This window comes from Bubalus bubalis, chromosome 2, assembly GCF_019923935.1.
Source record: "Bubalus bubalis isolate 160015118507 breed Murrah chromosome 2, NDDB_SH_1, whole genome shotgun sequence".
NCBI lineage: Eukaryota > Metazoa > Chordata > Mammalia > Artiodactyla > Bovidae > Bubalus > Bubalus bubalis.
Genome location: NC_059158.1, coordinates 78,903,804 through 78,924,095, shown reverse-complemented (window position 1 = coordinate 78,924,095; position 20,292 = coordinate 78,903,804). Strand labels below are relative to the sequence as shown.

The following is a 20,292-nucleotide window of genomic DNA, read 5'->3' as shown; positions in this document are numbered from 1 at the left end:
TTTATGGAGCACTCATGAGGTCGTGTGGCTGTAGCGTTGAACAAAACAAACCTCCCCAAATCCCTGTGTTTATGGAGCTTGTGTTCTTTGGAGCATGTTTAAGAATACCAATCTTTGAAAGTACAGTATATTTACAGCCCAACTGAGTTTTTTATAATGTGATAACATAATTTTATAATAAAATATTTCATGAAGAAGTATATGATGCTATTTGTATATAAACAAAGGATCAGTTTTTTTCAAGTCATGCCTTCTGCATCCCATACTTAATATGGTGTGTTCTATTTTAGTCAACAACTTAAATTATATTCTAGTTGTATATACTTTTTTTTTTTTCATGTATAAAGCCTGTTTTTCAAATAATACCAGGGATGTAGCACTTTGTCCTGATTTTGCTGCGTTCTGTTGATTACATTGTTCTGATAGGGTTACATCTGTTCCATTTTAAAAATTTTTATTTAATGAAAGATCAACACTTAAAACTACAGAATATCTTTATTAATCATACTGTATATGTTGTGGGATTTTTCTTTCCCTAGTGTCAACTTTTAACTTTTTTTCCTGGTTTTATTATTGTTGTTTGCCACATCAAATCCTTTGCAGAGCAAGGCAAAGTGTGAATGAGTAATACTATAATTTAATTCAATACTAATTGTAGTTTTTCCACTTAAAAATAATGATAATTTAGGATGTCTTACAAAGTTAGCAGTTTCTTTCCATTTAATTTAGCCATGATGTGGGGGGGTATTATTATTTTAAAGGTTTTTAAAAAAAAAATAGTCTACCTAAGTAGCAGTCTTTAAGTTTCCTACTTCTCAAAGAATATTATATATCCTGCTGTTTTAAGTAGAAAACAAACATTTATAACATTACTGGAAAGAGGATCTTGCTTATGAGTATTCAAATGAACTCACCTCATATTCTTGACCTTTGCATCATTAATTCAGATAGCCAAGTAGCTTGCCACTAGACCAGTTTTAGCGGAATGACTCATTTTTATGATTCAGTTTTCTGTTAGTTCAATGAACATTTTCTTGTGGTATCCTTTATTAGCCTATCTTCTAATGCTTTATGTATTTTAAAGCTTTCCACTTCATTTAAATATCTCATTTCTTAGCTGTTTCCTTAGTGATTAAAAGTTCCAGTTGTTCCTTTCAATCTCTGACAGCTGCAAGAGCAACTCTTCTTCCAAACTAGCTCTCCTGCATTCCCGTTGTTAGCATTGGTGTCTATATTTAGCTGGTGGGATTAAATTGCAAAGGCTTCAAGCTGGGCAGAGCACACTGATCTGCCTTTTTACTGCTAGACCTGTGTGCTGTGAGGAGCTAAGGCCTTAGTGTCCCCTTCCTTACCCAGGTTACTCACAAAATGGATTCCCAGCGGGAACTCGCAGAGGAACTGCGGCTTTACCAATCCACCCTTCTTCAGGATGGTCTAAAAGATCTCCTGGATGAGAAAAAATTCATCGATTGCACCCTAAAAGCAGGTGACAAAAGTCTTCCTTGCCACAGATTGATTTTGTCAGCTTGTAGTCCTTACTTCCGTGAGTATTTTTTATCTGAAATTGATGAGGCGAAAAAAAAGGAGGTAGTACTAGATAATGTGGATCCTGCTGTACTGGATTTAATCATTAAGTACCTATACTCTGCCAGTATTGATCTCAACGACGGAAACGTGCAAGATATTTTTGCATTGGCCAGCCGCTTTCAGATCCCCTCCGTGTTCACGGTCTGCGTTTCTTATCTTCAGAAAAGACTTGCTCCTGGTAACTGTCTAGCTATTCTAAGATTAGGACTTCTTCTTGACTGCCCGAGACTTGCCATCTCTGCCCGTGAATTTGTGTCTGATCGCTTTGTACAGATTTGTAAGGAAGAGGACTTCATGCAACTGTCTCCGCAGGAGCTGATCTCAGTCATTTCCAATGACAGCCTAAATGTAGAAAAGGAAGAAGCAGTATTTGAGGCAGTGATGAAATGGGTGCGAACAGACAAAGAAAATAGGGTTAAAAACCTTAGCGAAGTGTTTGATTGTATTCGTTTTCGCCTTATGACAGAAAAATATTTTAAAGATCATGTTGAAAAAGATGATATAATTAAAAGCAACCCAGAACTCCAGAAAAAAATCAAAGTTCTCAAAGATGCCTTTGCAGGCAAACTCCCAGAACCTAGCAAAAACACAGAGAAGGCTGGGGCTGGTGAGGTGAACGGTGATGTTGGTGATGAAGATTTGCTTCCTGGTTACCTGAATGATATTCCCAGGCATGGAATGTTTGTCAAGGACCTCATCCTCTTGGTTAATGACACAGCTGCTGTGGCTTACGATCCCACGGAAAATGAATGCTACCTTACTGCGCTGGCTGAGCAGATCCCCAGAAATCATTCCAGCATCGTTACCCAACAAAATCAGGTGTATGTGGTAGGAGGGCTGTATGTGGATGAAGAAAATAAAGATCAGCCCCTACAGTCCTACTTCTTCCAGGTAAGAAAGGCTGTCCTCACATATGCAGAGACATAGAGGAAAGGATGTTAGTCACCATCTAGTTAGCTGATTGTGAATTACTTAGGCTGCTTGTACTGTGTTCTATCAATACTTGACGTCCTATGCCAGTTCCTTGCATTTTCATTAGAGTACTGACAAATATCTAGATCAGTTAACTGCTTGTTAATATTTAATAAACATTTTCATGAAGAATGAGGTTCTAATTCATGTACAAGTGATGGCTCATGATCTTCTTTATGCTCTTTTACCTAAAATGTCATGTTTATAGTTGATAGTTGTAACTGTAATCCTTTAAAGTCCAGTATTTTAGTAAAAACAAAATTTAATCTTGTATCCTCTTTCTGAAAAATAGGTATTTTCCAAAAATCAAAGTACTCTACACTTTACAAAAAGTTCTAATTGATCAGATTTTCTACCTTTTTCCAAGTTTGCTTGATTTGAAATTCTCAGAGGTAGTATTTCATCTCTTATTTATGGTTTACTGCCTAAAATACAATTTTATTGAAAGTGAAAAGAACTTGTATAAGTATTTTACACGCTTTGGAATGCCTTTGAGGAAATACTGTCTATACAAACATCACTAGTTTGAATCGATTCATTGTATTTAGAAATTTTTATTTATGGTAAATGATCAAATTTCTTTGGATCAGAGTTGTACTTAGACATGATTGCAACTTAATCTGTTTTATGAAACCATAGAAATTTCCAAGAAGAGAGATCCTCCTAAACAAACTCTCTGTAGTTTGAAAGGACTTAGTTTCATGTTACCAACACATTATACTTTACCAGTTTATGAAGGAATCAGTGACTTTATCTTTAATACCAATACCAGTACTTTGTAGCTTACAGATAGTTCAAAAGGGTTTGTTTAGGTCATGGCTACTCATGGCCTGTAGTTTATGGGCCTTGAATTCGAAAGGGCAAAGATAAGTAAGTATAGAATGTCACACCACAGTCACTGAGTGATTTCAAATTGTGTGACATACCATGCATTTATAAAACACACTCTTTAACCAGCTTCTACTAATCTCAAAAAAATGTAATAATACATGTCAATCATGCTTCTTAATTTTCCAAATTCTATTAAAGGATGTTAACTATGAAATATAAAAATAACAGTAGAAGCTGTAATCATAAGTATTTGAATGTGGGCCAGAAAACTTCCTAAGGGCTAGTTTTAAATTCAGATAAATTTCAGAAAGGGTAAATTCAATTGAAAAGACAATAATATATCTAGGAAGTAAAAATTACATCAAAATACAAATAACCTGGAAATCAGATCCAAAGAATATTTCTAGCCTTATCTTTAGTCCCTTCTATCCTATCGCTACCCTTGCTTTTATTGACATCGCCTCACATTTCTGGTTCTGGAAGCATGCTTGATTTTCCTTGTAGCTACAAAAACAGTTACTCAAAGTTGAAAAGGTCAACTCCCTATCATTTCCTATGCCTTGCTCCTTTAAAAGGCACAAATAGTGAGACAAGGATAAAACAGTGAGCCAGGATAAAAACACCTGACTGTGAAAGAGGATTATGACTCACAAGAAAATGTGTGAGAATTTCAGGTTTTGTATTTTCTACTTGTCACCTCTGTTTAAAATGTATTGTCAGGATTCATATGACCTTTGATTGTATACTAGAATTAGATTATGATAATTTTTTTTATTTAGAGAAGAGAGGGTTTTTTCCCATAGAATTACCAGTTTCATCAAATCTTTGAACAGCACCACATCTTAAGTACTCTGAGTCCAAACTCTAATTTTAGGGATGAGAAAACTGAAGCCAGAGAGGTTAAATGGCTTGACAACTCATCTGTAAAAACACCTGGCAGGCAGTCTGCTGTAGGAAGTGCCCTATCGGGGGCAGTATGGGAAGGTAGACAGCACTGGGTGGTGTGGGCAGTAAACCCTCTGATTTGGGATTATGATGGCTGCTGCTCCCATTTAAAAAAAGAAAAAAAGAAAACCTATGAATTTATATATTTTGCATCGAGTATCACTTAAAAGCTCTGCGAGCCTGAGCAAATTGTTTAACCTTTCTGTGCCTGTTTTCTCATCTCTAAATCAGAGCTAACAAACGAGAGGACTAAAGTAGATTACCTGTATAAAGCACCTAGCATGAAGCCTGTCACAGAGTAAACATTCCTTTGTTGTTGTTTAGTCACTCAGTCATGTCCGATTCCTTTGTGGCCCCGTGAACTGTAGCTCACCAGGTTCCTCTGTCCATGGGATTTCTCAGGCAAGAATATTGGAGTGGGTTGCCATTTCCTTCTCCAAGGGATCTTCCTGACCAGGGATTGAACCCGCATCTCCTACATTGGCAGATGGATTCTTTGCCAGTGAGCCACCAGGGAATCCCCCAAAGTTGATAATTGTCATTATTTTTGCTTTTATACTACCTACTGGTTTCTTGATAAAGGACTTTTTTTCAAAAATGAATACATTAGTGATCACCATCTGGATATACCACAGACTTGAATATCTGCATCTGTTCTTGGTAACCAGTTATTCTGGGCTTTTTTCCTTTTTTCTTCTGCTTCATAGAAATAGCACTAGAGAGAACAACAAATCTCTGACTGCACTCCCTCAGAAAGGAGCTTTCTTATGCCTTGGTGTCCTAAAATGCAAAGTGGAAAATCTTAAAATTACCAATAGTTAGTCCTAAAGCTGACGCCAGCCATATTAGAATCAATCACATATCCCAGAGCATGGGCTCTTGGAGGCTGTCTTAGGCTCGCAGAATTGGCAATAGCAAAAACAAGCAGAATTCCTTTCTAATTTAAATCAGAAAGAGAGAAAGAGTGGGAGGGAAGGAAAAGAGCATTTTAAATGACTCCCACCAAAACCTGGGAGGTTATAGGCTGTAATACCTGCCTGTATCTAAAGTAATAAAGTGAAGCATGGAGAACTTAAAAATGTTTAAGGAAAGAAAAAAAGATAATATCTAACGTCCCAGTTGTCTGTGAACTGAGCGACAGGTCCAGCTGTCCTGGGCGCCAGCTTGGAGCATGTTAAATATAGCTTGCAGGGGGTCACTCACACACTGTGACCCTCCCTACGGTGGCAATCTATTTCCCCAATGTCCTCGAAGTATTGATTCCTTGTTCAAACCTGAACAAGGTAATGTGGGAAGAAAGTTTGACAAGAAATCTCAACAGTTCTAACTAATCTCTGACGACTATTTTATTCTCGCTTTCCTTTTCCCAAGTTCTCCAGGTTTGAGTATTTTTAGCTATTTTGGTAGGCTGTGTGGATTTTCTCATTTTTCCTGGTAATTCAAAGGTAAAATATGATCCTTTCTGAGTTATAGTTTTAAACTTATGAGATCTTCTACTATCTCAATCAATTCTAAACAACAAAGTATAGCATATTTTTTGGTACACCTATAACAAGCTTCACAATTCCTCATATATTTTTTTTCTTTCAGCTTGATAATGTAGCATCTGAGTGGGTTGGACTCCCACCTCTGCCTTCAGCTAGGTGTCTCTTCGGTCTGGGAGAGATAGATGACAAAATCTATGTAGTTGCAGGCAAAGACCTTCAAACAGAGGCTTCTCTGGATACAGTATTATGCTATGATCCTGCGTAAGTTGGCATGATATTTTCATTTCCTAAGCATTCAGGTATATGGGTGTCTATAACAAAATCATAATTTTAGAACCTGAAGTTTACTGAAAGCATATAAATCCTATCATCTTCTGATTTTAGGGCAGCCAAATGGAATGAAGTTAAAAAGCTTCCTATCAAAGTCTATGGCCATAGTGTGATTTCACATAAGGGGATGATATATTGTCTTGGAGGAAAGACAGATGATAAGTAAGTACCCTAAAATCTTATGGTTTATATCCAGGTGATTTTTTATTACAAGGGTTCCTTTCTGTTTATACTGGAATGATACTTGGTTCTCACCTATAACATTTTGGAAGTAAAATGCTGGGGCTGGTGCACTGGGACGACCCAGAGGGATGGTATGGGGAGGGAGGAGGGAGGAGGGTTCAGGATGGGGAACACATATATACCTGTGGCAGATTCATTTTGATATTTGGCAAAACTAATACAATTTTGTAAAGTTTAAAAAGAAAATAAAATTAAAAAAAATAAATACAAATAAAGTTTTGAAATGTTATTGGAGGATATTAATAATGACTTATGAAGGAAAACTGTATAAAATTATTAAACTGCTGAAGTCAGTTTGTATATGCCCAATATATTTCTAGGAGTGAGCATAATAGCTCCATCATAAGCATTCTTACAATGGAAAAGCAGAATTTAGGAGCATAATCAAGTCTTTTATTTGGCTAATTTAAAATTATATTTTACTACATTAAAACCAGTGGACTTTTTATGGATTTAGCCATTAAGTATCGATAGATAAAAATTAAGCATATATCTTTAATATAGCATTTAAAATATAGCTACTAAAACAATAGTGTATAAAAAAATCATGGATTTTGTACTTTACATTCATAAGAGAGAATTTAGATAGTTGAGTTTGAAACTGAAAAACATGTGACTGAAAAGCAGGCAGCTCTTTCCCCAGCAATGTTTCACATATTTATTCCTGGACAGATGATATTCAAAATATTTAACAACTGGTCACAAACAGACACTGATCAAACAAAAGAAATATACCTGGAATACTCAGTAGCACCCAGTCTCTTAGGAGAAAAAGAGGATGAAGCTTCATATAACTTGATTTTTAGTTACTTCTCAAGGGATAGGTAATTAGGAAAGAGATTTTATGGAAGAAGTGAGTTCAGAGTGTTCCAGAAGTCTGTTAAGCCAGTAGCCTGTTTGGTAAAATAATGATTTTCAATTTCAATAATGATAACAAATTTCCTGCCCCTGAAAATGCCACCTAATTTGGTTTGTATCACTTGCCCAGGTTAAGAGTTGTCCAGTCCTGGAAAGGAAGCCAGAAATAAAGAATTTAAGGACTATTCTCTATGTCTGTTTTTCCAGTGCTGCCCTGCAAATAAATTCATCAGTACCATCTTTCTAGATTCCATATATATGCATCAGAATATGATATTTATATTTCTCTTTCTGACTTACTTCACTCTGTATAATAGGCTGTAGGTTTTGCAGGTCAGCAATGGAGAAACAGACATAGAGAACAGACCTGTGGACACGGGGCGGGGCGGGCGGAGGGCGGGCAGAGGGGAGGAGGAAGAACGTGAGATGTATGGAGAGAGTAACATGGAAACTTACATTACCATATGTAAAATAGATAGTCAACAAGAATTTGCTGTATGACTCAGGGAACTCAAACAGGGGTTCTGTGACAATCTAGAAGGGTGGGATGGGGAGGGAGATGGGAAGGAGGTCTAGGAGTAAGGGGACATAGGTGTACCTATGGCTGATTCTTGTTGGTATTTGACAGAAAACAACAAAATTCAGTAAAGCAGTTATCCTTTAATTAAAAAATAAATAAAGTGGCAAAAAATAAAGAATTTAAGGGCAAAGCAGGAAAGGAGAGTAAAATATGGAAATGTGCTAGAATTAAAGAACTCTATATTCTGGAGTTAAAAATTAATGGTTATTATTCAATTAAAATGACATATATTATAGAATATGTGATTTTAAAAAGCAATGAGTTTTTATATAATCTATATTCAATGATAACATATTCTTAAATCTTGATATCCTCCTTAATGCCAGATATTCCCATTAAATAAACATTTAAAGGAAGGCCATATTATAAACACACGCAGTGCTAAATCTTATTTGGGGCATTTTTCCTCAGTAAATGGAATGGAAAATGTGTGTTGAGCAGTGTTTTGACTTTGGAAACATAGTGACCCTGCCAAATAATTTAAATTGTTTCCTTCAAGTAGTATTAGTAACTAGGAAATTGATATGTCAGTAAGAAGCATATGGTCTTGTCAGTAAGAATATATTCATCTTGAGAATATGATTAACTAAGACAACATTGCTTAACAAATGCCCGAGTCAAGAACTTTGAAATGAGTCATTATCTAAAAGCAAGCACTGAATTATACTAGTTTTTGCCACTGAATTTGAAGAAGTTTTAAGTTAACGGAGTTTTAAGATAATACTCATAGTCATGTATTACAGGAAATGTTTCTACTCCAGAAATCTGGTCTTTTATAAAACTAGTGAAAAAAAAAAAGTTGAGGTTTTGTTTTGTTGCTTTTTGGCTTAACCAGATATATCCAGTTAATTCTTATTTGAAATTCAAACTCCCATCAGTAAATTATGGAATCATAAGAACCTTAGAAAGATAATTCAGATGAGTCCAGGTTTTTCTGGTAGCATTTAGCATGTAAAATTGTTCTCGTTACCCATCAGCTCAGATGACTAGTTGTCTAATCTTTAGTCCCAGATTTCTTAAAATGCAATGGTATATTAGTGATAGACTAAAATGTAATGAATCATCAAATTACAGTTACATTGAAACTAGGTACATTAACACCTAAGTATTTTTTAAGTTAACTGATTCATTCTTAGGATATTCAGATAATGAAATGGATAAACATTTTTGTAACAGAGGCACAATAAAGAATTTATGAATTTTGTTAACTCTATTCATGTTTTCCATTTAACTTAGTGCAGATAGGATTAAAATCTGCTTCCTGGGCCTCTAGGCAATTGCCAAAAGTAAAGGATGCTACCTTCCAGTAGTATAATTGTTATAAAATAGTTTTGGTTCTCATATTTATTATTGTCCTTTGCTTGGTGACATATGTTCAGATTAAGAATTTTTCTGATCCTCACTATATCTCATATTTCAAATGAGAACCATGGCTAAGTGATTAGTCAAGTTGTTTCTTTCAAAAAAGGAAAATTCTTAAAGGACCATTTTGTTGTGTTTTGTTTACAGAAAATGTACAAACAGAGTGTTTATCTACAACCCCAAAAAAGGAGATTGGAAAGATCTGGCTCCAATGAAAATCCCTCGTTCCATGTTTGGAGTGGCAGTCCATAAAGGCAAAATTGTGATTGCTGGAGGTGTCACTGAAGACGGTCTTTCAGCTTCAGTTGAAGCTTTTGACCTCAACACCAATAAGTAAGCTGTTATCTCTTACTATGGAATATGAATCACTGTATGCTTCAATTTCTAATTTGGACAAGGGGAGAGGAGGGCAGGGAGGCAAGGACTGAAGAGGAAGTGTCTTCGTCTGTTTCTTTCGGTGTTATAGGTACGAAACACCTACCATTATGATGCATTATGTGTGTCTTTAATTTGGAATACATGACCCTCAAGTTAATGTTGGAGTAATCAATTTGCCCTCACTTGTTATTAATTTTGTAAATTTAGCCTTGCAAAGGTAATACTTCTGAATAATTATATACACAATAGTGGATATACATCTCTCTATAAGGTTATTTGATTTGAAATGTGTAGTTTCTTTAAATATTAAAAGACCTCCACTTAGTTTGTGATATTTGTAAAGGATGAATGCTTCAGATGTTTGATTCTTTTGTGTTCTTTGTAATTTTCTCTTTTTTTTTTCTCTACTTTTAAGATTGTATTGGCTTAAAGTTAATGTGAAGATATAGGACAGATATTCTTTATATAGAATTAGTCCTTTTCAAGTTTTTGAGCTCATATATCTAGATGAGTATATAGTTTTTATGTTCCTAGTTTAGCAATAAAGAAAAAATTAGAACACTATTATTACATTTTTAAGGAACCAAGTATGCCTGATTACAAAATAGACTTTCAGTTCAGTTCAGTTCAGTTCAGTCACTCAGTCATGTCTGACTCGTTGTGACCATATGGACTGCAGCATGCCAGGCCTTCCCATCCATCACCAACTCCCCCAGTCTACTCAACCTCATGTCCATTGAGTCGGTGATGCCATCCAACCATCTAATCCTCTGTCGTTCCCTTCTCCCCCCACCTTCAATGTTTCCCAGCATCAGGGTCTTTTCAAAGGAGTCAGCTCTTCATACCAGGTGGCCAAAGTATTGGAGTTTCAGCATCAACATCAGTCCTTCCAGTGAATACTCAGGACTGATCTCCTTTAGGATGGACTGGTTTGATCTCCTTGCAGTCCAAGGGACTCTCAAGAGTCTTCGCCTACACCACAGTTCAAAATAGACTTTAGTTAATCTGAAAATTACAAGCAAGTTTTATGGAAATGGATTTTTATGATCATTAAAAATCATGTTTTTGAAGACTATATAATATGGGTAAACACTCATAAGAAGTTAAAGCAGCAACACACAAAACTGTAAATACTCTATTAGTTTTGTACGTATGTATGCTGCTGCTGCTGCTAAGTCACTTCAGTCGTGTCCGACTCTGTGTGACCCCATAGATGGCAGCCCACCAGGCTCCTCTGTCCCTGGATTCTCCAGGCAAGAACACTGGAGTGGATTCCTATTTCCTTCTCCAATGCATGAAAGTGAAAAGTGAAAGTGAAGTCGCTCAGTCGTGTCTGACCCTTAGTGACCCCATGGACTGCAGCCTACCAGGCTCCTCCATCCATGGGATTTTCCAGGCAAGAGTACTGGAGTGGGGTGCCATTGTCTTCTCCAGTACATATGTATAGATGGATATTTTAAAATTTATATGCATTTTTATTTTTATTTTTTTTTAATTTTATTTTTGAACTTTACACTATTATATTGGTTTTGCCAAATATCGAAATGAATCTGCCACAGGTATACATGTGTTCAAATGACAAATATAGCAAAGTTTTGCTTATGATTATATTTGAAGGATAGGATCATGGGTGATAGTTGTTTTCTTCTATAACGTGTTTCTCCAGATTTTCTACAATGTATGTATATTATTTTTTATAGTTAAACAGATGATATATTTAGAGAAAAACTATGAGGTCCACTTGTAATGCCAGAGTACTGGAAGAGAGCTACCAAAATGACTAACTCATTCTAGACTCTTGATACTTCCAACTAATTTGATTGATTTTTATCTTCAGTGGTCCTATTTCATACAGCCATTAACATTAAAAAGTTCCCATAAATCCTTTATTTAAAAGGATGAAGGATAAATTATTAAAAAGAAAATTTCCAACCCTAGTTTGTTAACTGTCCTCATATGTGCTCAGTCGTGTCCAACTCTTTGTGACCCCATGGACTGTAGCTCACCATGCTCCTCTGTCCATTGAATTTTCCAGGGAAGAATACTGCAATGGGTTGCCATTTCCTCCTCCAAGGGACTCTTCCTGACCCAGGGATAGAACTTGCGTCTCTTGTGTCTCCTGCGTTGGCAGGCGGATTCTTTACCACTAGTGTAACTTGGGGAGCCCGAGACTACCATTTTCACATGCTTTATTAAAAAGGGCTGGAGATTCCTTGAGACACTATGGAGCTCAAAGATTTTTAAAATTTGTATTAGCATTCAAATGAAACCCAACACAGTAGGGCCAAGGAACCCTAGAATTGCCCCCCAATACTCCACTGTTCAGGGCACACAGTTTGATAACCACTGCTAAAGGTGCTGACTGATGCAGGTGAAGTATTTTTGGATTGATATATTGACGGCCTTAAAATCTCATCTGGTTTGATCTTTCAAATAAAGGAATATTTAGATACTTTCCAGTAGCAAATTTAATCTTCTAATTTTGGGTGCCTATGCTACTCAAAATTTTTCATTATTAATTTTTTATAGTTATTCAGTAAATACATTTGGCATTTTTTTAAGTTTTACATTAACTATATCTTCAATGATTCCCAGGTGGGAAGTAATGACTGAATTTCCCCAAGAGAGAAGTTCCATCAGTTTGGTCAGCTTGGCTGGATCCCTGTATGCTATCGGTGGTTTTGCCATGATTCAGCTGGAATCTAAAGAATTTGCACCCACTGAAGTCAATGACATATGGAAGTAAGTTTTCTTCACTCCAATTTTCCGAACTAAATATTAAGACAAAACAGTTTTGAAGTACATAGGAAGCCAGACTTTCCCAAAATGTACACTACTTTTTGGTGGTAAACACTCTTTGAATCTATTGAACTTTTTCACATTGCCACTTACTTAATCAAGTACTGCTTCTAATTAGCTGTGAACTTGGGAAAGAACTTACTGGGGCCTATATCTTAATCAGTAATTAAGAGTTGGACAACTCATCATTTAAGCTCCCTTCCAGTTTTAAAAGTGTAATGAATGCTCTAGGCATCCCATAGAGTAAAGGCTTCCAAACCACTTACCTTCCTCCCACAGGGTACTTTATTTCCTAAGAGAACAGGGCTCTGAAGAAACATTTAACCTCTTGAGTTTTCCATGATTCATTAATTCTATTTTGAATCTAATTTTAAAATGTTGCCAATTTTCAGAGTGTTCAGTTATAAAAGCTTTTTAAAAGAGAAGTGAAAAGTAGCAATCCACTTGACCTCTAAGATAGGTGCTGGGCAGGTCTCCCAAGTATGACACTTACAGCTGTTACCCAATTGAACTACTTTACAGTTAAACTTAAAATAAATGTATTTATAAAGAAGGTGTGTATGTATTTTACCATAGTTTCTAATGCAGTGAATAGAGACTAGTGTATCCAGAGGTCTTAGGAGCAGAAGTGTAACTTGTATCATAATAGAGAGTCACATGGTAACATAGTTGAGGCAGGGCATACAGTATGTAGATGTCTGGTCACTATCAGGTCCCCCCCATGTGTGGTCTTCAGCCTAGGTATAATGCTTGTTGATCTAAGTTTATAGGAGGTAGATCTCAGTTGCCTGAGGTGAGCGTGAGTTCACGATATATTTTGTGGTTGTTCAGTCTCTAAGTCGCATCCAACTCTTTGTGACTCCATGGACTGCAGCACTCCAGGCTTCCCTGTCCATCACTATCTTCCAGAGTTTGCTCAAATTCATGTCCATTGAGTTGGTTATTCTAACTAACCATCTCATCCTCTGCCATCCTTTTCTCCTCCTCCCGTTTCCCAACATCAGGGTCTTTTCAAATGAATCATCTCTTCGCATCAGGTGGTCAAAGTATTGGAGCTTCAGCTTCAGCATCAGTCCTTCCAAAGAATATTCAGGGTTGATTTCCTTTAGGGTTGACTGGTTTGATCACCTTGCAGTCCAAGGGACTCTCAAGAGTCTTCTCCAACACCACAGTTCAAAAGCATCAGTTTTTTGGCACTGAGCCTTCCTTATGGCCCAACTCTCACGTCCATACATGACTACTGGAAAAACCATAGCTTTGGCTATACTCATCCAGAAACTGCCAAATTTATGCTTTAGATTTGCTTGCAGATTTAAATTTATAAGTACAGCTTTGGAGGAGTGATCAGTGGAGGCATACCACTGAGCCTAAGAGAGAAAAATGGATAATATTTGTTCTATACTTGAACCAGTACATGCCTTATTCCCAGCTGGTGAACTGGAAGGCTCAAAGGCTGGCAGCTTAACCAAACAATTATTTTGTGCCTCAGACATCATTTCCCTATGTTATTGTAACAGTAACTAGCTGTGTAGAGGGCAAGAGAAAGTGGCTATAAAAGGAAGTTAACTATTATCACTTTCCCTTCAAAAAAGAGGGAAGAAGATAAAGAAACTGGAGATCCCCAGGGAGGAAAGACTCAGCAAAAGGGTGAGATGGGTAAACACTGGAAGCGGCAGGAAAAAAGGATGAAATAATGGAGGGCTGGAAAGGTTAGGGTTTTTGAAAAACAGGGATAATAATTCTTGCTTGGAAAATAAGAATAGGCAGTGATTCTCAACTCTAACATAGGCATCAGCTAATTTTTAAATTATTTTAAATCTCATTCACTCATCATAGAATGATTTGGGGGTATTTCCTATGTGCCAAGTATTGATAGCTTCTGGAGAAGGGAAGATACTAAAGTGAATAAAATACATGTAACTTTGAGCTTGTTGAGGACATAAATATAAAAACATTAACATAGGATGATAATTGTTACCATCAATGGATACCATACAAAGAACACCGTGAGAAATGAAGACATAACAAACTCTGCTTCAGGAAGGCGAGAAAGGCTTCAGAGAGACGGCAGTGTTGTGGAATTTCTCATGCAGAGATGGCATTTCAGGCACCAAGCACCAGGCAAAGGAAAAGCACACAGGTCTCGAAGGGACTCAAGCTGTCTGTGTCTTCATGAATATTCAGAGAGGGTGACCAGTTCTTCCCTAAGGTCAAATGCGAAGTCGAAGAGCAGTACTCACACAGGACAGTAAAGGGGAAGAACAACGGTTTCTTACAGTGACCCCTAGTGTCCAGTGCCACGCATCACACTGGTGCATGGGTACGGTTGAAATCAGAATCACGGTGACTTAATTGTTTCTGCTCTTCCCAGTTGTTACTCTTTGCTGACCTTGATTCATGGGGACCAGCCATCTTTAGCAGTCCAAAGGTGAAGGATTAATTGCTTTTACTCATCATCACTGGACAGTCTTTGATTCCCAGAGAAGGTTTAACTGCCTAGGCATCCAGATTAAATACCATGGCAATAATTCGGGTATATGCTCAGAGAATGCACATTTTTGGAGGAATTCAGGTGTTAGTCTGTGAGTCAGGTGCATCCTCCTCTGGGTAAGATCAGACAGGCTTTTCTCAGAGAAATATTTAATACCAGGAGATCTATAGAACTGTCTACTTTAAAACAACTTATTACGTTCTTTCTCTCCATCAGGTATGAAGACGATAAAAAAGAATGGGCTGGGATGCTGAAGGAAATACGTTATGCTTCAGGAGCCAGTTGCCTAGCAACACGGTTAAATCTCTTCAAACTGTCTAAGCTATAAACAAGAAGGTGAAAAACATAATAGATAGGGAGGTGGTCTGTTTGGATAATAGGGCCTTAATTTATTGTTTTTAAAAAGCCTATACAGAGATTCCATGTAGAAATTACTGTGTTACTGTCCAAGAGATTAGCAGTGGGCATCAAAACCTCAAAGTTATTGAATCTTCAATATAACAATCAGAGCTTAAAAAAGTAATAAATATTAAATTGAACAGATTATTTCTCTTGTTAATCTGTCTCAATCAATTATAAAGGAGCTTCCTAAATTTGAGTTTATTGATCCTTTCATTTGCATTGTTAAAGTGCCTTTACACTCCTTTTTCTATTATAAATGAAACTGGAGAATGAAATATGTACATTTACATTAAAAAAAATTTTTAATAGCAAAAACCTTTCTTCATGCTTCAAGATATAATAAGAACCCTGTGCAATATATTAAAGATTATATGCTGTGAGAAAACTTTGGAAATGGAATAAATGGATTTCATTTGAATTTTAAATTTAAAACCAGTAAATCAGTCTTCAAGTCCTTAACTGCAGTATCTGTAGTAGAAGGATTGGGAGGCAATCTTAGGAAAAGGATTGATTCCTTAACTGCTGGGGCAGAATTTGGGGCCAGCGGGTGGTATGGAGAAAGGTGTGTATTCATTGCTTTGAGTTTTATCTATACTTTAAAGAGCTACCTATTTGCAAATTTCTGATAGAAGAAGGATGACTGTATTATTCTATTTTCTGGGATGTAAAACCCTACATTCAAGTTGTTTGTTCTTAGCATACACAGTAAGATGACATCTCGGTCTGTCCAAAACCATTACATTCTATTGTCTGCAAGTCATGAACTAATCATCGCTTATGGGTCTCATGTGCTTTCACAGACATATTTGACTTCTAGCCTTACATGTGTTATTTTCTGAGAGGCCTGACTTGGAACTGACTTGGAGTATTCCATTATTACTTGTTAAGCAACTGCATAAAAAGATGAATGTTCATATTCATAAAATAAAGCTATAGCTTTATTTTCTGCATCATAAATATGGAAACATTCAATAAAATTCAGTCTTACTATGGATCTCTGAAGTATAATCTTGAGTACTTTTCTATATTGAACTGCACCCTGAGTATACAATCAGCAAATCCCAAAGGTGGGAAACTACAGGTTATTTAGCAGATAAATTGTTAAGAAGGAGAGATGCTAATAGATTAAGACAGACTTAAAAGCAGGGGTAGGAGGGACTTCCCTGGCAGTCCAGTGGTTAGGACTCTGCACTTCCAATGCAGGGGTCTGGGGTTCGATCCATGGTTGAGGATCTTCCTGAATGCTGCATGGTGTGGTCAAAAAAATTAAAACGCAAAAAAAGAATGTTTTTAAAGATTAGGTAGAGAAAAATAAGGTAGGGATGGGGAATTATGATGTCTAGAGATGCAAACTTGGGTGACAGAATTATTAAGGGAAAGTCTTTACTATAAGAACATGATGGTGCTGATAGAATTATTAAGGGGAAGGCTACTATAAAAGCATGATAGTGGTTACTTTGTGGGGGAGAGTGCTGATCTATGTAGACATGAGATTAAGTTGTAAAAACAATGCTTTGGGATGATGTTCTAGAATAAATAACTGTTCTAGAATTAGGTAGTGGTGTTGGCATAATCTGAGTACACTAAAAACTGACTATATACTTTAAAAAGTTGGATTTTATGGAATATATATCTCAATCAAAAAAAGGGACACTTTTATTTATAACAACCAAAGTTATTAGATAGAAAAATCATCAAACAGAAATATAAGGACATAAAACCATTTGCACCAGGCAGCCTAGAGAAAGGGAAGTAAGAGATGTACATGAAAAGTCAGATTATGTGTAACAGTAAGTAAAAGGTACCTTAAGGGTCATTTAATCAAGATTTCCATGTATGAATATATTAATTATACAAAAACTGGGTTTTAATTTATATCCAAAGGAAACCACCTATAACCCTCATCAGCTTAATCATTTAATTCTAAAAGTTGGACAGTAAGATATTTCAACCTACTTGGGGGTTTAATTCCTGTAATCATTTGCTTGGGAAATAAAACACACTCATGAATGTGGATAACAAGCACTTAGAACAGGATTTCAGCAAACACAAATGAACATCATGAGGAAATTCAAAATGAGGGAGATGGGTTACAAGGAGACATTTTTCATTTGCTTCCAATTCTGATTTTGTTTTTCAAAGAAGGTCCTGTGAAGTTCACATTTTGGAGCTCAAATCATGCACAGTAATTGGATATTTTAAACAAGTACTTCAACTAAGCCTAAATTAAATATCAATGGACCAAAACACGCACAGGTCACATGTTCTAAAGCTATGCTTAAGATTCAAGGCACTCTGGCTAACTTGTTTTGGGACAGAATGAATTTAGAGGGTCACAGAGGTGAAAGATGAAGTTTCAGATGGCCAATGACCTGCACCCCCACCAAGTAGCCTGTGGGTAGCTACAATATGGCTTTCTGCTAAGCACACATATTTGGAATAAGGGTTAGGGAGTTTATCACACAGTAGGCTCTTAGTAACTGTGTTATGAAATAAATATGACAGAAAATCATTATTCCCTCAAAATGTATGGGATCAGACCAGGTCAAGATTGGCCTACTTTGGGGGCTTCCTGGTGGCTCAGTGGCAAAGAATCCACCCACCACTGCAGGAGACACAGGTTCAATCCCTGGTTTGGGAAGATTCCACATGCCACAGAGCAACTAAGCCTATACGCCAGAACTACTGAAGCCTGCGTGCCCTGGAGCCCTAGTGCTCCTCAACAAGAGGAGCCACAGCAATAAGAAGCCCAGGCACTGCAACTAGAGAGTATTCCCCTGCTCACCGCAACTAGGGAAAAGCCCTCACAGCAATGAAGAGCCCAAAATAAATAAATAAAAACAGTTCTTAAATAAATGAAGTAAGTTTTTAAAAGATGGGTCTACTTTCCCCTTAGCTACGACCCCCTTTCTTTGCTTCCATTTGTAAGAAAACTATCTCCTCCCACTTTTTCTTGAAGCAGTCAAGCTTTCATAGCCGCCACGTCACCAAACCTACTCTTTTCAAGGCTAACAATGATTTGCATGTTACTAAGTTTAATAGACACTGCCCAGTCCTCATCTTACCTGAACCATCAGCAGCATCTGGCTTTTCCTCTTCTTCTTGACTTCATGTTGGGGCACCAGGACTTCAATCCTCAGACCTCTCCTCCATTCACACTCTCTTCTAATCACATTTTAGCGACTCCATCATCTCTCATCACATTAAAAACTGCTGTCACCTTACAAATTTATAACTAAGGCCTGGACCACTCCCACAACCTCCAAATTCATTTATTGAATTGCCTGCTTGATATCTCCTCTTAGATGTTTAAAAGGTATCACAAACTCTATATGTCTAAAACCAAACCCATGATCTTCTCCTACCCGCTCCCTCCTTCCTCTTTTCATAGACTTCCCAATCTCAGTCAATGGCAATGGCATGCTTTTAGTTGCTCAGGACAAGAACTTAGAATTATCTTTGACTCCTTTCTCTCATACCTCATTATCCAATCAGTGAGCTAGTGATGTTGCTTCTGCCCTCAAAATACATTAAAAAACTGACAACTTCTTGTTACCTCCACTGCTACTACTCTCTTCAAGTCACTTCTTGTCTGGATTACTGCAATCACCTTTTAATGGATTTCCCTGCTTATACAGTTGCCCCACTGCAGTTTTTTTTCTCATCAGCTAAACAGAGTAGCAAAAGTGATCCAGTGAAAATATGAGTTTTTATTTCTTTACTAGGAACTCTCCAATGGCCTCTTATCTCAGGGTAGCCAGGAGGTAGTATATATTTGACACTGTTATCAATCTCACCCTTTCATATACTTCTAACCTCCATCTCCCACTTGTGCTCCAGCCACGGTAGATTCCTTGTTATTTTCAAACATGCCAGGAATACTTGCACTTACTGGTCCTTCTGCCTAGAGTTCTCCACTCCCGGATAATTCCTTATGTCTTGACTCAAATATCACCTCAGTGAGCCTTTCCCAGATTACCCTATGTAAATTACACCCACCCACAATATTCCTATCACTCCCCCACCAAGGTTCAAATTTTTCTCTACAGTTTTCAATATCATCTAAGATATTGATATAATGAACTATATTAATTTATTGTGTTTAACTCAACCCATGAGAGATATACTGTACTAACTCCAGTATACCCAGTATCTAAAATAGTTCTTGGAACAAAAAATAATTAAAATAAAAAATAAAATAGTTCTTGGCACATAGTATGCACTCAAGGAATGAACGGTGAACTATTTAAGTTTCCTAAAAGCTACATGTCTTTTATATTAAGAATTTTAAAGTTTCCCAACTAGACAGTAGAGAAAATACTCAATTGTAAAATGTCTGTTAATTTTAATATTCAATTGACCTAGAAATCAGTCAGTTCTACCTTATTACTTTTTAATTGAGTCAAGCCACTTAATTAAATTAAGTCCAAATATGACACAACATGATAACTAATTTTCAGTAAAAGCTACAATCATGATTTGCCTTCTCCAAATATACGTTCTCTCAGGTAGTCCATTCGAGCATCCCTTGTTGACAGTGCCATGGAGTTCCATTCGAAATGAGGGATCTGTAAAAGAAGTAATGTAGTCTAAACGAAAGCTCGAAAGCAGCAACAAAAAAGGTCAGGGAAGGCTTCTAAGAAAACTGAAAAGAGCTTAAGACCCTAAGACATTAGTTTACATAAGCATAGCCTTTGAACCCTTTTTGGAAGGTTTTCTGCCTCAAAGCTTTCATGCTCCTAGTTCCTACAATAGCAAGAATGGACTCTTTTTCCTATGTGACTCTCTTATATTTATACACTAGCCTTTTTCTCTTATAACTCCAACCATCTTCATAGAGCCTCTCTTCATTGTAAGATAAATATAAAAATCAAGAGATTGTCTAGAGACAATTTAAAAACTGATTTTTATTTGCTATTCTTAAAAAAAAATGGAGAGGATTCTATTTCAGAGATATTTTAATATAGCTTTTCTTAATATTAAAAAAAAAAAATCTATAACTTTCACCTTAAAAGAGGATACATGTA

The 20,292-nt window shown here is 36.6% G+C and overlaps 2 protein-coding genes across 6 annotated transcripts in view; one reads left to right on the top strand and one right to left on the bottom strand.

The window, feature by feature from the left end:
• Positions 1-1,272: 1,272 nt before the first annotated feature.
• On the top strand, positions 1,273-16,259 carry KLHL41 (kelch like family member 41). The gene is made up of 6 exons (XM_006059976.4): positions 1,273-2,478; positions 5,926-6,083; positions 6,207-6,314; positions 9,343-9,528; positions 12,169-12,315; positions 15,080-16,259. The coding sequence occupies exons 1-6, from the start codon at positions 1,369-1,371 to the stop codon at positions 15,189-15,191; spliced, it is 1,821 nt and encodes a 606-aa protein (XP_006060038.1). The 5' UTR covers positions 1,273-1,368; the 3' UTR covers positions 15,192-16,259.
• Positions 16,260-19,593: 3,334 nt separating this feature from the next.
• The window catches only part of FASTKD1 (FAST kinase domains 1), a 35,421-nt gene continuing 34,722 nt past the window's right edge, over positions 19,594-20,292 (bottom strand). For all 5 annotated transcript variants that reach the window (XM_006059992.4, XM_045163949.1, XM_025275394.3 and 2 more), the window contains one exon: positions 19,594-19,833. In XM_006059992.4, coding sequence (XP_006060054.4) covers positions 19,738-19,833 — 96 coding nt within the window. In that variant the 3' untranslated portion in view covers positions 19,594-19,737. The remainder of the gene's footprint in view (positions 19,834-20,292) is intronic.